The following is a 14,521-nucleotide window of genomic DNA, read 5'->3' on the forward strand; positions in this document are numbered from 1 at the left end:
ATATGTGATGAGTAAAATTACATTTTTTGCATGTTGTATTTGTACAACAAAACTCCTCGTTTTTCTAGCATTAATTTGGTTACATAAAATACAGTGATCTGCTGATGAACACTCAGTACTGTTGCAGTTTAGCAACACCACCAGCAGATGTCAACTGAGTCATAGAGAAATATTTGAGGACGTTCAACTCTCAAGACTCATCTTTAATTGTACAACAATCTGTATTACAATGACGGATAGGAACCTTTAAATTATCCACTGGCAAAATGTCTTTAAAAAGAAAAAAAAAAACACTTGTTTCTGGGAAAAGAGAGTTGAGAGAAAGAATTAGAGCACCAGGGAAAGACCGAGATGAGGTAGGAGAAATATTTAAATCAGGTGGAAGACGCATCAGTGCATCAAAGTAAATCCCTACATGAAAAATTTGGAATTGGGCAGTGAGTAAGTCCTAATGAACTGATATGAATTTGTAAACTTGAGACCACATACCATAGTGTTTTCAAAGACTGAAGCTTGCTCCTGATTGTCAAGCGTGGCCAAGTGTTTCTGAAGCTCCAGCTTGGTTTTCGATGGATGTAGACCTGAAATAGAATACATATAGTAGGTCTGGATTTAGGCTATGGAGGGTACTAAGGCCAGTGGAACTGCAAGGTATACTGCCTATTCCTTGTATCTGGTCACATAATTTTGCAGCAGAATACTCCCTTATACGTGCAGTTTCTAAGCTGTCTGTATTAATACAAATTATATAAAGATTTGTGACCATTAGATAAAGTCAGCCTTTAGCCACTATACCAAAATATTTAAAGAAGTATCAGCCTATTAGAATGACTCTATCCAATTATAATTTGAAAATGATAAAAATTTTCCAACATGTACTGTAACAGAGTTCAGGGACAGTTCTCTACCTTCTATCCTCTCACACAGTCTGTGGAGTTGCTGCATGGGGCAGCTGTCACACTGCTGACTCTGGGTCTTTGCATTCTGTTGCAGGGCTGCCACAGAAAATGCCTGCTTCAAAGTCAGCATGATCTCATCCACCTACAAGAGCAAAATGCAGCTTTTCAACAGTCCTTTTTCATTCAGTTGTTAGGGCATCTATCAGTTCACATTAGTCTCTTTTTAAAGTATATTCCACTACAGAGAACCATTATTAGAACAAATTTACCCCGTTTCCCATTCTAGGTAGGAAATCTGGCTATTTATATTTCCTTTTTTCCCCTTGGGTTGTCCAGGATACTCTGACAGCAGTGAAACACTTGGAATTACTGATGAGTATCAGTGAGTCATTATTCCAAGAACCAAAGGGAAGCATCTACATGGTATAAACCGATCAAAGTATCAGCTGACTGTTACACAGTGGGATACATCCATCTAATGACAGAGGCGTTTTCATCAAACTGACAGCCTGTTTCTCACACTATGACTCAGTGGAGCACAGATGCCCTGAGTAATAAGTATAAAGAATCATAGCAGAATTTAATCTTGATTGATGGAAACCAAAAATGGTGAAAAATATCAACTTCATGCATTCTGGCGCTCAACTTTTAATCCAAAGGAAACCTTCGAGGTGTTAAATTAAACTGAGTGGGCTGATCAAATATTAACACTGAATGAGAAGTGCAGATATGGAAATATATGAAAGTATAATTAAATGAATTGTACAAAATAAAAAGTGCTTTTTGGATATTTGCTTTGTTAGCTGTGACATTTGAAAGACGATCTTGATGGAAGCAGAAAAACAACACAGATACAGCAAAAATTGTATTATTATGTTGTTATACAACATGTCCTTTTATTTTCTGGCCATGTTCGACTATGCTCCTCCTTCATTTTCTATCTCTTACCAGCGACTCGTCGGTGCACTGAAAGACATAGCAAACAAAGTGGCAGTTCCCTCCTTCCACTGTCTCCCTGCAAATGAAGCCAAAGTGATCCACGTGACGAATACCCTGGAAAGAAAAGATCAGGCAGTTAAACCATTCAGGATAGTTTTAAAAGTCACACACAAGCATAAACATAAGATTATGTGGAAGAAAGGGAGCACATCACACCTGTGAGCAAAAGGAGATTTCTCTGAAACTCTTCTCTATGGCAACTTTCTTAGTGTCTGGACTGACCAGGAAGATCTGAGACCTGCCCACCTAAAACAAAGACAAACACAAAAAGTTAGACTCTGTAAGTGTCTCTGTGTCTGTTTCCATCGGCTTGCAGTGCACTGTGTGTGTCTGTGTTATGATTTTTGGTGTGTTTGTGACAGCAATAATGGACCTCAGAGACTTAACTAGTTTTAAGTCCCAATTCCCACAATGAAATTTCACAAATTTCAGCATTTTCTTTTACCTTTGTCTCACATTGAAAATGTGTTTAATTGCACCATTTTTTGGCACTTTGACTTAACAATAAATCAATTCATTAAGAAAAATAACTGGCAAATGAATCAATAATGAAAATATTCATAAATTGTAGCTTTTTAGTACTTTTTGAATTCTTTTCGTAACCACATTTGTCAATTGAGGCGGTTTCATTTCTCCTCTTTTTAAAGAGCACCAATGAATTTTTAGGACAGTTCCGCTTCAGGGGAGGGGATCCCCATTTACACCATCATCATGAGTCACTATCTCTTCCAAAAACTCAAAAAGGGAATCAGAGGTTCACAGTAAGCCAATGATCTCACGTCTGTTAAATTAAAAGTCTTCTTCTGTGAGCACAGCTTTTTCTTTCTGAGAACAATTTCTCATTCATTGTACATATCAAACATAAATCAAGTAATCAGACTCTCTCTAGACTCTCTCGGGGTTTAGTCTATGTCTTCAAAACTGATGTGGTGATGTCACCAGCATGAGGTCATTCTGTCTGCAGCAGGATGTTTCATCAGTGTCAATAATGCGTCTTTATTTGCTGAGAGGGACAGCAACAGGCCTGACAGTGGTTCCTGTGCCAACGATCACCATTTCCTGTCTAGAGGATAAACAGGAAAACTTCTGTTGGCAGGAGGTCAGCGAGGTCAAATAAAGGCGAACAAGGGGAGCGTGACCAAGCTCATTTTGAGTTGTAGTCAGCGTTTTCTCTTGCTGAGTCATTAGGGGATTTTTTTTTTTTGTCTTTCTTTCATGCTATCCCTCTCTGACCTTTACGAGCAATTGTGTATGAGGACATGTTATTTAGGAATTACAAAACTGCACTTTACTGCACTACCAAGTCTTTTTAACAAAGATATAAGGAAGAAAAGCAGTGCCCTATTTCATAATAGTTGCATGAGAAAATGAACATCAATTCTATTATATACCTTAAAAATCCTTCCAGGAAACCCCAGTATTGTCCTAGTCGTCGGGTGTTGGGAATTATTTGAATGTAACACATTAAAGGTCCAAGTGTGAAGAGGGATAGCAAGGGGGGAGAATGGATTGCTTTCTTTCTTGAGCGTGTGTGACCTCACTGGTTTAAATGCATGTGTTGCTGCTTTTATGTAATATTACAGTTTCAAATCAATTATTGTCAAATCATTAATGAGTATATACTTGTTTTTGCAAAATTTCATTTGGAATCAATAAAGAGAGTGATAAGATCTAACGTGTTACAATTGATATTTTGGCAAATAAAAGTAGAAAGTAGAATAATAGAAGTATGCCTTGGGCACAAAGTGTTTGAAAAATGTAAATAGAGCATACTCGCTATTGTTTGTGTCTGCGTGTTAATTTAAGAAAGTTACCGTAAACAGCATGGTCCTGTTCTCCTGCAGGCTGGTGGGCTGTACGGTAGAGTGGGCGTGAGCGTCAGTAGTGTTTGTGTGAGAGATCTCTGGTGAGAGTCCATTCTCATCCAGGGCCTGCAGACAGGGGAAGCTGGGGTCTCTTTTAAATAGGACCGGACGCTTCCCGGTGGTTGGGCTCCCTGTAGCACCATTACCAACAGCACCACTTGCTAGTCCATTGGATGGTAAGGTTAAAACCCTCCTCAACCCACCGACCAATGCCCCACTATTACCTCCTTTATCACTTGTCCCTGACCCATGCAACTGGCTGAACTTCTCGATGCACTCATCAATCAGGGCAGGAGGGGCTTTCTTGTGAGCGACACTCACACGACCGCAAAACAGCACCTCAAACTTCTTGGAAAAGGTTGCTGGAGACACAACACAAGGTGCCGCGGTGGTTGTCGTTGTGGAGAGAGAAGACAAACATGTTTCAGAGTATTCGCTGCCTCCACTGGAAGTTTTGCTTGAGAGGATGGTGATGTCATCACTGCGGGCTGAGCTCTTGCCAGCCTGCCTCAACGTACTGATGATCTCAGGAACCTGGGGGTAGAGCAAGGGGGAGATGAGAACTTCTAACTGCTGAATTAAAAGATCATGATCAAGTAGCCTACGTAAAGTTATACTACTGAGTATGATCACATCTATTAGCAGCATACTCAAAATATGCTTCTGATTTAGAATTTCAGCTTCAAATTTTGCCAGATCATGTGCATATATCTGAAGCTCTATATTAAAAATCTGTTAAATACTAAATGCTTCAACAATGTGTCCAAAAACATCATCACTGTTCGCAACTTCTATTAAGATGATATTGTAAAGCAAATATGGTACCAATGCACAGATTGGGACCCAATAAACTTTTTTAAAGTTCAGGTATTTGCTATAAAACAAAGGTGAGGCAGTATGCTTTCCATGCTGTGCTTAAAAGTATTTCTCTTGCACTACCATCACATCCATTGCCACAATAAAAGTCTGCCTGTTGAGATACTCGATGTTTTCAATAACATATTTTCTGAATATGGTATTTCACTGTATGCCTATACTACCTCAGCACTGATGCTGATCCACAAACAGGTGGCTTTAGTATCAACACTGAACTAAACACAAATGTTCCATGAGCTAACCTGCCATTTGGTGTAATGTGTGTAATGGTTCGCTGGAATAGAGCAGCCCTTGTGATATCTTCCTGTGTTGAAAAGAAGCCATACTGGGACCTTTACGACTCAAAGCAGGCTTTGTACTCACTTTCCCTTTATTTGATTCCTTCCTTTCCCTTTTCCCTCCTTCACTGCCCATAAACTTTGGTTACCTATTTTTTCTCTGTAATGTCTACTTTCTTTTCCTATAAAAGTATTTAAAACTGAAGGGTTACCAGCATCCCCATCTTAACATATTTGTATTGTGTGTATTTGGGCTTTTTGCATGCAAGCAACGCCACTGTTTGTGCATTTGTTTGCGAGTGAAAAAGACAGACCATTACAAAAAATCTAACCATTACTCTGAAGATACATGAACCCTGACAATTTTCATCAGCCACACCTACTTACTTATCCCTCAGTTTGATAAAAATACTTTTATACACACTCAGATGCACAAGCACACCCATATTTAAAGAGAGCAAAAATACTGTATAATTACTGCAATACTCCAAATCACATTATATACAAACCAGCTGACATGTCAAGTGCTCTCACAGAGGGATCATGAACACATCATCACTGAAACTGGAAATATCAAATTATGTAAATTTTCAATAAAAAGAGGAGGTCAGAGTTTGCTGCAACTATGCTGAACTGACAACCTCCTTTACTAATATCTCAAAGCAGCATCATTGATTTATTTGGCTATAAACACAATACTGACATATCACCTCATTAAGTTGTGCTGAACACGTTAGTAAACAGTTGTATATTTACAAATCTAGCAGACATGGAGCTACATTAGCATAGTCCAATATTCAGACTTCTTCTAAATTTGCTTGGTCTATATCAACTCTTGTGGAGAATATCTGTCTCTTTAGCATATAAATACTTTTCTGTTTCATCAGGTAGCTGGCTTTGTTGATGTGCCATTTCGTGCAGGGCAGGGCAGGGCTTAGAGTGGGTTAATGTTGATAACAGTTGCTTGCAGCAGCCATAAAGGCTATGACTGGTAAGAGCGATCTTAAAGAGTAAAGTTGTGGGTCATAGAGCCAAAACAATGAGCAGAAAGACTCTAAAACTCTGCTGAAGGGAAATGCACTATAATTTTCTGTGGGTTCATTAGAACGAAGGAAACTTACCAACTGGCCCTTTTATTATATTAAATTATATCATATATTCAGCACAGCTTTCAAAAATGTGTATATTTTTATGTAATCAAATCTTGAGAGGAGGGCAGGAGTCCTGCTTTACATAGCAAACGCCATATGTTTAAAGATGCCTATTTATATCATAACCTTTTTAAAGCGTCACTGAGTGAGATGGGGTCAAGATCCAGACGTCAGTGAATGATCAGGGCGACGTGTCATGGAGTTCACTGTTCATTAATCAGTTAGAGAAAGATGATGCAATGTCAGGGAAAAATGAGATAGCACTTATTTTCTTTATTTAAAGAAAGGCTCAGTTGGCCTCTTTCATCTTAGCATGCATGAAAGGAATTAACAGTAGGAAACGAGCAGCACTGTGAAGTTAAGTTTTATGTTACGTTTACTCAGAAGCTGAACGGGTCTTTTAATATCAACTCCCCACTGATATCAACAATTGAAGTTACATAAAGAGGACCACAGGACCACTGCTCTGCCTCTCTGTCTCTCTGCATGTTGGCTGAACTCCCATATAAATCCAGCAGTCAAAATGTAACAGCTGATTATAAAAAAACTCAACATGGTGAGCTGAAAAAGTTCACTTTCTACTGGGAGACACGGACTCACTGCCATCTATAAACTCTAGTCAGGAAACTGCAATGAATAAAGAGGTTATGTATGATACTTTGGTATAACTTGGCTGTGAATGTAGTTTATATAATCTATGTAAACACTGATTTTCCAGCTTCACAGATGGAAGTCCGTCTGGTGAAGAAGAAGAAGAAAAAAAAAAGCAGCATCAACAGAGCAAAACAGCAGAAAATGCTTTGTAACTCTGATCTAGTTTCCTGGATACCTTCGTTAAGATATGGTAATTAATTATTTCCACACTGCAAGTTTACACAATTTAATTGCTCGGTAAGATAAAGAACATTCCCAGATGATCAATCAAAATCAAATGTAAATGCATTTAACAAGACAAAGTTGATTTCTTCAATTCGTGAAGTAGATATATGGCTATTCTTTATTCCTAACCTGGGCTTGTCTGCAGATGACCGTACGTAGGGGGTTGAGTGAGGACAGCCTCAAACAAGTGTACCGTAACTCAGGGCTCTCGCTGACACAGAAATCCATTCTGTAACTGCTCTTTCCATGACTAACACAGAGGGTTTCCACAACCATTAAAGCAGTCTGACACATTGATGGTGCCAGTTTTAAAGACAGACAAGCAAAAAGCAGACAGAAGAAAAAATAAGATGAGGTTAGAGAAACAGGCTCTGGGTCAACAGCCCCAATGATAATGTATCCGTTCGGTTTTTGAGGTCGCCCTTGGCTTGATTGTGGCTTAAATTCATCGCAGTAACTCAAAACATCTTTAGACAGCAGTCAAGCAGTATGCAAATAAACCTAATTCACGTCTGAAGAATAAACCTATTAGGTTATTAAGCCAAATGCATTCCAAGCACTTATACTCTCACAAAAATATGTCTAAATAAATGGTTTCCTTTTGTTACTTGCTCACAGGCCTGAGGTAAAGGCACAAAGAAGTTATTACACAGGGATAACAGGTGCTAAACATTCAGATTGACCGCAATCATGGTTAACTCTTTATCCGAGTTTTTCTGAGAAGGATACGATAACAAAGCATAAACTGAACAGCTCAATACCACAAAGTTTGAACGTGGTAGAGCTTAAATAATGATACTCTGGAAGGCAGGACAGGGTTTCCAGACCTTCTTAAATGTCAAATTCAATTACTTTTCAAGGACTTTACAGGCCCTATTCCCTCAAATTCAAGGACCCAACAAGTCTTAGGTGTATGCGCCAAGCTGTTTTAATTTACAGAACACAATGCAAAAAAAAAGTTTGTGTGTTTATACATAATTATTCAATTCCCAGTGAAGTTTGATTCAGTGCACACACTTTCACAATAAAGTGTATTGTTAAGCTGTAAAAGATCTTTCCTCTATTAAATATCTCTGTCACAAATGTTTGATAAAGATTTTTTTAGATTGTTTACTCCCTTGTGTTTGCATTGTCCCCAGAAATCCAGTATTGGTTACTGGATTGGTCCAGTACTGTGATCAAAAGAAATTCAATTAAAAAACTTTCATTAAATTATCCCCTAAAATTCAAACTTTAAAGGATCTGTAGGATCTGAGGTAACCCTGTAAGAGTAGCAGAAAACGTAAAATCAAATATTTATCATCCATCATGACCATTCAAAGTAAAAGCATTAGCAACACAATGAAGAAACGTCCACTTGTGGAAGCTCATTGCACCACAAGTTCCTTTGGTTTGTACATGTCGATGTGGTCTGTCTCCACACACAATGACCTATATTGTGTTTTGCATGGTGATCTTTCTTCTGTACAGCAGGGACACTCTGTGCTTTTGAATTGTTATCTTTTGATAGTACTGGTAACAGTTAAGAGCATCAACACTCTAACTAAAGGACAAGAGACATTCAAGGCTGCTTGAGCTGATTGTCTCTGAGTGCAGGACAAGTGTTTATTTCTTCATAAAGCACAGAATCCAGCCAAATATTTTCTTACAGCTACTATCTATGTCTACTTCCTCTTTGTAAATGCATAACAGTCACACTGAACATAAACTAGGTTAAGTGTAAGTAGGAAGTTTGCCTACTTGTTGTCTTGTGATTGTATGTACCACTGGTGCATTGAGTTAGTAACACTAAACAATGTAATATTTTATAAATCCTTGGTACAACAGTTTTGCTAATGCAGGAGATCGCAAACTGATATAATCTGGAGAACAGTTTGCGGTTTGTTGGGGTTTTGAGCCCTTCTTCCTCACTTTTTTTATTTAAAAATAAAAAACTCTGGACAAAAGATGTTATGCTAGACAGATATACAAGTTAGATTATAACCTGCAGCTGCCAACGTTTACATGCTTCTCCTATTGTTAGCCCAGTTTGCTACCCATGCTGGCCTTGCACCAGACCAAGGAACAAAAAGGAGGAAGTAGACAAGAGAAGCAGAAGCAGAGGTTGAGTCACATTCGTGATGTCATTGATGTGAGATGCCTGAGCAGCTACTAAATCTACAATCTCACATAAACACTTCCAGCCAGGTCCTGCTGCGTCTTGCATCGGCATGAGGTGTGCTCACTCCTCTTCTTTTACCAAAACAATACCTGCCTTACAGCGGCACACTGGCTGCTCTGTTCTGTCTCAACTGTAAGCTGCTCTGGATAAGTGCGTCAGCTAACTGCCCTTAGTGTAATGAATCGGTTTGACCGTTGAATTTTCTCTTTTCAAAACAGCAGTACAGTAGTGGAAAGAGAATTAGTACATAAAATTTTGATCTTCACTATTTCAATGCAGAAGGACATATCCTTTATACTCTCCTACATTCCTTTCTACTGAGCAGATTAAGATTTTACATTAAAACCAAATAATCTTAAACAATGTAACGCATTCCTAACAATTTAAACTACTCAACAACATATCAATCAGTAAAGATTATCAGCACTTCAAGCAGCTGCAACATTTAAATGCTGCTTACATGCTAATGAATTGCAATAATCTGAGGATTTAAAGGCTCTGCACACTGTGTTTTCAGTTGATTGACTGAACTTCTACTCAGGTTAAAGTTGGGAAGAGTTGAAAGTGAGCAAGCACTCACAATATTGGGACATCCTCTGAGGGGGATTGAAGCTTTGATAAGTTTTACTAAATAAACATGTGTTTTCCTGCTTTGATGAATCAAAATGTCTGCGGTGAAAAATGTCTCTGAGAATAACTAAAGTGCAAGTCATCCTTGTTTGACAGGTGCAACTGGGGGCAGAGGGAGATGCAAGTTTGAAAAGGTGGAGGAGGAGTGTGTAGGGCCTTTAACATATTCACCTTAAGATATCTTTCTGAAAGGAGTTATTCTGCATAGTAATAACAATATTTATTTTGTTTGTTACTTTGTACTTGTACTTACTGCAGGACTTTTTTATAGTGTGTTATATTGCTACTATTCCTTAGCGAAGAATGTCAATGCCTCTGATAGAGAGTTACTCTGCAATAAATTCCCAGGTAAGCTACCAAACAGCATTAACTTTGTTAATTCTGTCTGCTACATATCACCTCTGCTAAGGAGGTAAATGTTTCAGTTTTGGGGGTTTATCTGTGTTTTAGTTTGGAGGATTTCCTCAAAACTTGTTTAGGGGATGATAGGATTAGCTTTCTTTCTCAATCACTTTGCAGGAAATGTGGCACATATCGTGCCTACAAAGTATTAACTATTACAATTACAAAGTTTAAGGATGGGACGAACTCAAACATTTAATGTACTCTCTAAGTGCTAAACTTCTTGTTAATCAGTAAGCTATGTACCCTGGTTGGGTGGCTGGCTGAAACACGTGACCAACACTCTGCTTTATTTTGCTGTATGGATGAAGTTATAAGCTCCTGTGTTATATAAAAGACAGATTCAACCTCTCGCAAATGGATAAACACTGGATCGCAGGACATTTGATAACAGACTGGATAAAAAAATAAGAGAAAACTTGCGCTCGTCTTCTCCTTCTGGTGTGCTCAGTTTCAACATGAATATGAATCAGAGACATTTTACCTCTGGGCGTTTGAGCAGTTTACCGACACAAACAACCAGTGAATATGCTGAATGACAGTACTGGCATGAGCTGTGACGGCAACTAAAGTGTATAAAGTGTGCTTGCGTCATTAAATGTTCAAAAATCTACCAAGAACATTAATGAAACATTGTTTAACAACATAGGATAAAAAGGAGTTTTTGCAGCTTTGCATAAGGCAGTATCTGAGTACATTGTGCAGCTTTCATAAACCGTTCATGTTTTGAAGATAAGGGCCTCATTCCCAAAGGATGACATGGGGAAGATATAAACACAGCGTCCGGGCTTCTTTCCTAGTTGGATATACTTTTCAATCATGGTCAGACACATAGTATTAACATCCAGATCATGTAGCCATACCAGGCAAATTGACTGATATTTTTAATAGAATCTGAATGAGGACATGACAAAGAAGTGTAAATCATAATTATCCTGGCTATATCTTTGAAAATTAAAAAATGGAATTCTCAATAAAATGTGATACTGATTTTTATCCCAAAGTAACCCCAATGAAAACTAATCAAATTTGCAGGAAACCAAACCCAAAGTCTCCATAACAAGGCAAAACTACTTTATTTCCCACAAGTCTGATGTCTTCAATGTTTGAAGTTGATATTTAAAATAAAAAATACCTAAATATCCACCATTGACAGATTTAGTACATGACCAATTCCTCATTTTTCCATGGTGTTGCCCAGCCCTGCCTAACCTACTTATATGCAGCAGAAATGCTAAATTTCTTTTCATTTAAAAAGGTATATTCTACCCCACTTTTCATTTCTCTATGCCGGATTTCAGTCACAGACTCAGACACAACCCTCTTGACAATCTCATCCTACTATCTGTTAAACCTGCCCTTTATTCACTCACTCGTCATATTTCCTCTCCCAATATCATCAGCATCCACACACACCATGTTTTTCGCCCTCTAGATCCATGTGTGTACTTGTTTTCAATCATCCTGCCATCAGAGTGCAGTCCATTGTCCACTGACAACAGACACCTCTCTGTTTTGCTGCCCCCCCTACATCTACCCCTTCCTCTTCCTTCTGCTTTCACTGCTTGATTCTCTGAAACACTTGAACTAACAGACACATTAAGTCCGTTGCATGTGCCGCTGCTTTCACTCCTCTCTCTGTTGGATGGAGGGGGAGGATTTGTTTTCTTAATTACACTGCTCTAGTCTTTTCTCATTTCAGCCTGCCATTCCCCAGTGTCACTCCCTCTGCTTTGTTTGGCTGATAAGGGCTCCTTAACTGCTCAGCTTGGTGATGTTATAGTCTCTGCTATTTCATTCAGTCACACCCGTCCCAAATGTATTTTCAGTTGAAACCTGCCTGTATAAAACAATTCCACATAACAGATAATATCACGCAAATCCATGCAAAAATATCCAATTGTTAAAACTCTAATTTTAATTTCAAAAGGATTAAATTGAGAAGAAAATAGAACAGCAACAATTAGTAAAATTATAGTTGAGTCAGTCAACAGAAAATTGATTGGCAACTACCTTGACAATTGAACTATTGCTAGTGCCAGCAACTTGACTGTGCGAAATTGCTGCTTTTAATTTGTTTGGGATTTGGACTGTTGGTAAGATAAAACAAGCAGTATGGAGGCATCGACTTGGTCTCTATGAAATTTTGATGAGTATGTTTTTCCATACAATGACGGACTAAATTATTAATCAAGAGACTAATAAGCAAGCATATCAACTAATGATTGATTTTTGATGGTTATGAAAATAATTGTTGCTGCGGCCTTAAAAGTAAAATATAGTGTTTTTCTGCACGGGACATAAACATGAATCTGTTTTCAGTTTTCTTTTCATAAAAGATGGTTGTGTTCCCTTGAACCCGACCGATATATCAGTTGGCCAATATTATCGGCTGGTATTGGCCTATCACAGATTAGAGCTTGAACAATACTTGATTTTTTGGGAAGATGCCAATACTGATGTAAGGTAGTAAGACATTCTGATATCGATAGTGGCTGATATTCACATTTTTCTGCAGTGATTCCTGTAATGCAGTTAATCAAACCCTTGTGAAAAAGATATGGAACTGAGCCAGGATATTTTACAGTGTAACAATATCATTGTTTTTATGTCAGTGCACTGAAACAATCAACTTAATAATAATAAACTAGGCATGACACATGTCTTCCTATGTCATCCTCATAGGCCATCACCATTCATGGATGTATTTATTCATTTTATGGCTTTGTTGAAAGTACAGTTCAGAGAGTTGACAGGAAATGGCATGAGAGAGAGGGGGCACGACAGGCAGCAAAGGGCCACAGGTCGGACTCGAATCCCGGGCTGTTGCAGCGAGGACAGGGCCTCTGTACATGGGATGCGTGCTCTATCAACTGAGCTAAGCAGCGCCCATTCGCAGATTTTTTAGCACAAGTTCCTTCCTTTTTTAGACTATTTCACCAAGGCAGAAACATCTGATTTGGAGTGGTGGATTAGAGGATAGCAGGGGAGCAGAGAGGGTTTACAGCCTTTGCCGTGGACACACAGCAGCACACAGTATCTTGTTCAGTGAAACGCTTACATGTGGCTGGTCTCAGACAGGAAGGCACTTGGACATAGCCTCAGGCTGTGACCCACAGACTTGGCCTCTCACAGAAGAACAACATTGAAAAAGCATGGTGTCTCTCACCGAGCATGAATTAATAGAACTACTGTAGTACTGACCTCAAAAAGGGGGAAGTTACACAAGTACCAGCAGGAAAAGAGAAGCTGCAATTCAGAGCAGTAAACAAAATAGACGTTTCTTTGTTTGTCAAGGAGAGCAAAGAGGCCAAAGGTGAGGATATCATATGAAGGGCAAAGTCTCTAACCTGGACCTTAAGGGACAAAACTCCTAGTGAAATTAAAACCAAACACACAAATGTATTCTTTACATTTGCCTACATGACTGCAGCCTTCTCTACGCTTTGGCTACATCTGGATCCTTTCTCATCTATCTACTGTATAAAGCTGAGGGACTCCAGTATAGCGAATGTTACACATCTACTAAACAGCGGTAGGCTGACATGACATCAGTGTTAACACGGATAAAAGATAAAATTAGAGCGGCAACATTTAATCAATAAGTTGATTAGTTATCCACTTTGAAAAAAAATCACCAACTGTTTTGATAATCCATTAATCGATTTGAGTCATTTATAAGAAAACCACTGAGGATTTATATTGGGGAAACGCTGATCTTTTTTCACTATATTCTGTGATTTCATAGACTTAACAACTCAAGAAAGTAACCAACATATTCATCAACAATGAAAACAGTGTACAAATGAAAAGCCCAAGATAAAAAACATCAATGCTTCTCCAATGATCTATCAAAGTGTAAAGAAATCTTAAATTCATCAACCTGATGTTAAAAGGAACTTATTATCTACTTTTAACTGAATATACTGGCGAGTAAATGACTAAAAAATTGATAAAAACTGTACACACATTCTCACACACAACTTGAATCAAAAATACTTAGTTGAAACACTCTTTTTGAAACTGGTTATACTAGCCTACATGGATATTTAACTTATACTATAATCCAGACTATTTCCCTTTAATAAGCGTAAACCTCCTTGGAGGTACATGTGAGAAGTTACAGAGGAATGTCCCTGAAAACCCAGTGACACACCGGCCAGCCTACAACAACAACGATGATGATGAACTAACGAAAAGTTCCACTTCTGCACTTCCCACGATCATGTGCCTGGATCTCGTGCCTAATGGAGCACAGCCAGGACTCACACATGCTCAAAGTCCAATCCATAAAACAGATGAGAAGCATCAGTGACAGAAAGTGGAGCGCAAAGGAGAGAAAAGGGAACATTTTTGAAGGGTGTGGGACAGTTGTAGAGCA

General features: G+C 38.5%; 1 protein-coding gene across 4 annotated transcripts in view; it reads right to left on the reverse strand.

Annotated features, from left to right (window-relative positions):
- Positions 1-14,521, reverse strand: part of tbc1d1 (TBC1 (tre-2/USP6, BUB2, cdc16) domain family, member 1) — a 52,363-nt gene that overhangs the window by 26,288 nt on the left and 11,554 nt on the right. For all 4 annotated transcript variants that reach the window (XM_030422140.1, XM_030422156.1, XM_030422147.1 and 1 more), the window contains 5 exons: positions 3,713-4,297; positions 2,055-2,144; positions 1,848-1,952; positions 909-1,041; positions 490-581 (listed from right to left, as the gene is read on the reverse strand). In XM_030422140.1, coding sequence (XP_030278000.1) covers positions 490-581; positions 909-1,041; positions 1,848-1,952; positions 2,055-2,144; positions 3,713-4,297 — 1,005 coding nt within the window. The remainder of the gene's footprint in view (positions 1-489; positions 582-908; positions 1,042-1,847; positions 1,953-2,054; positions 2,145-3,712; positions 4,298-14,521) is intronic.

This window comes from Sparus aurata, chromosome 1 (genome assembly GCF_900880675.1).
Source record: "Sparus aurata chromosome 1, fSpaAur1.1, whole genome shotgun sequence".
In the NCBI taxonomy this organism is placed as follows: domain Eukaryota; kingdom Metazoa; phylum Chordata; class Actinopteri; order Spariformes; family Sparidae; genus Sparus; species Sparus aurata.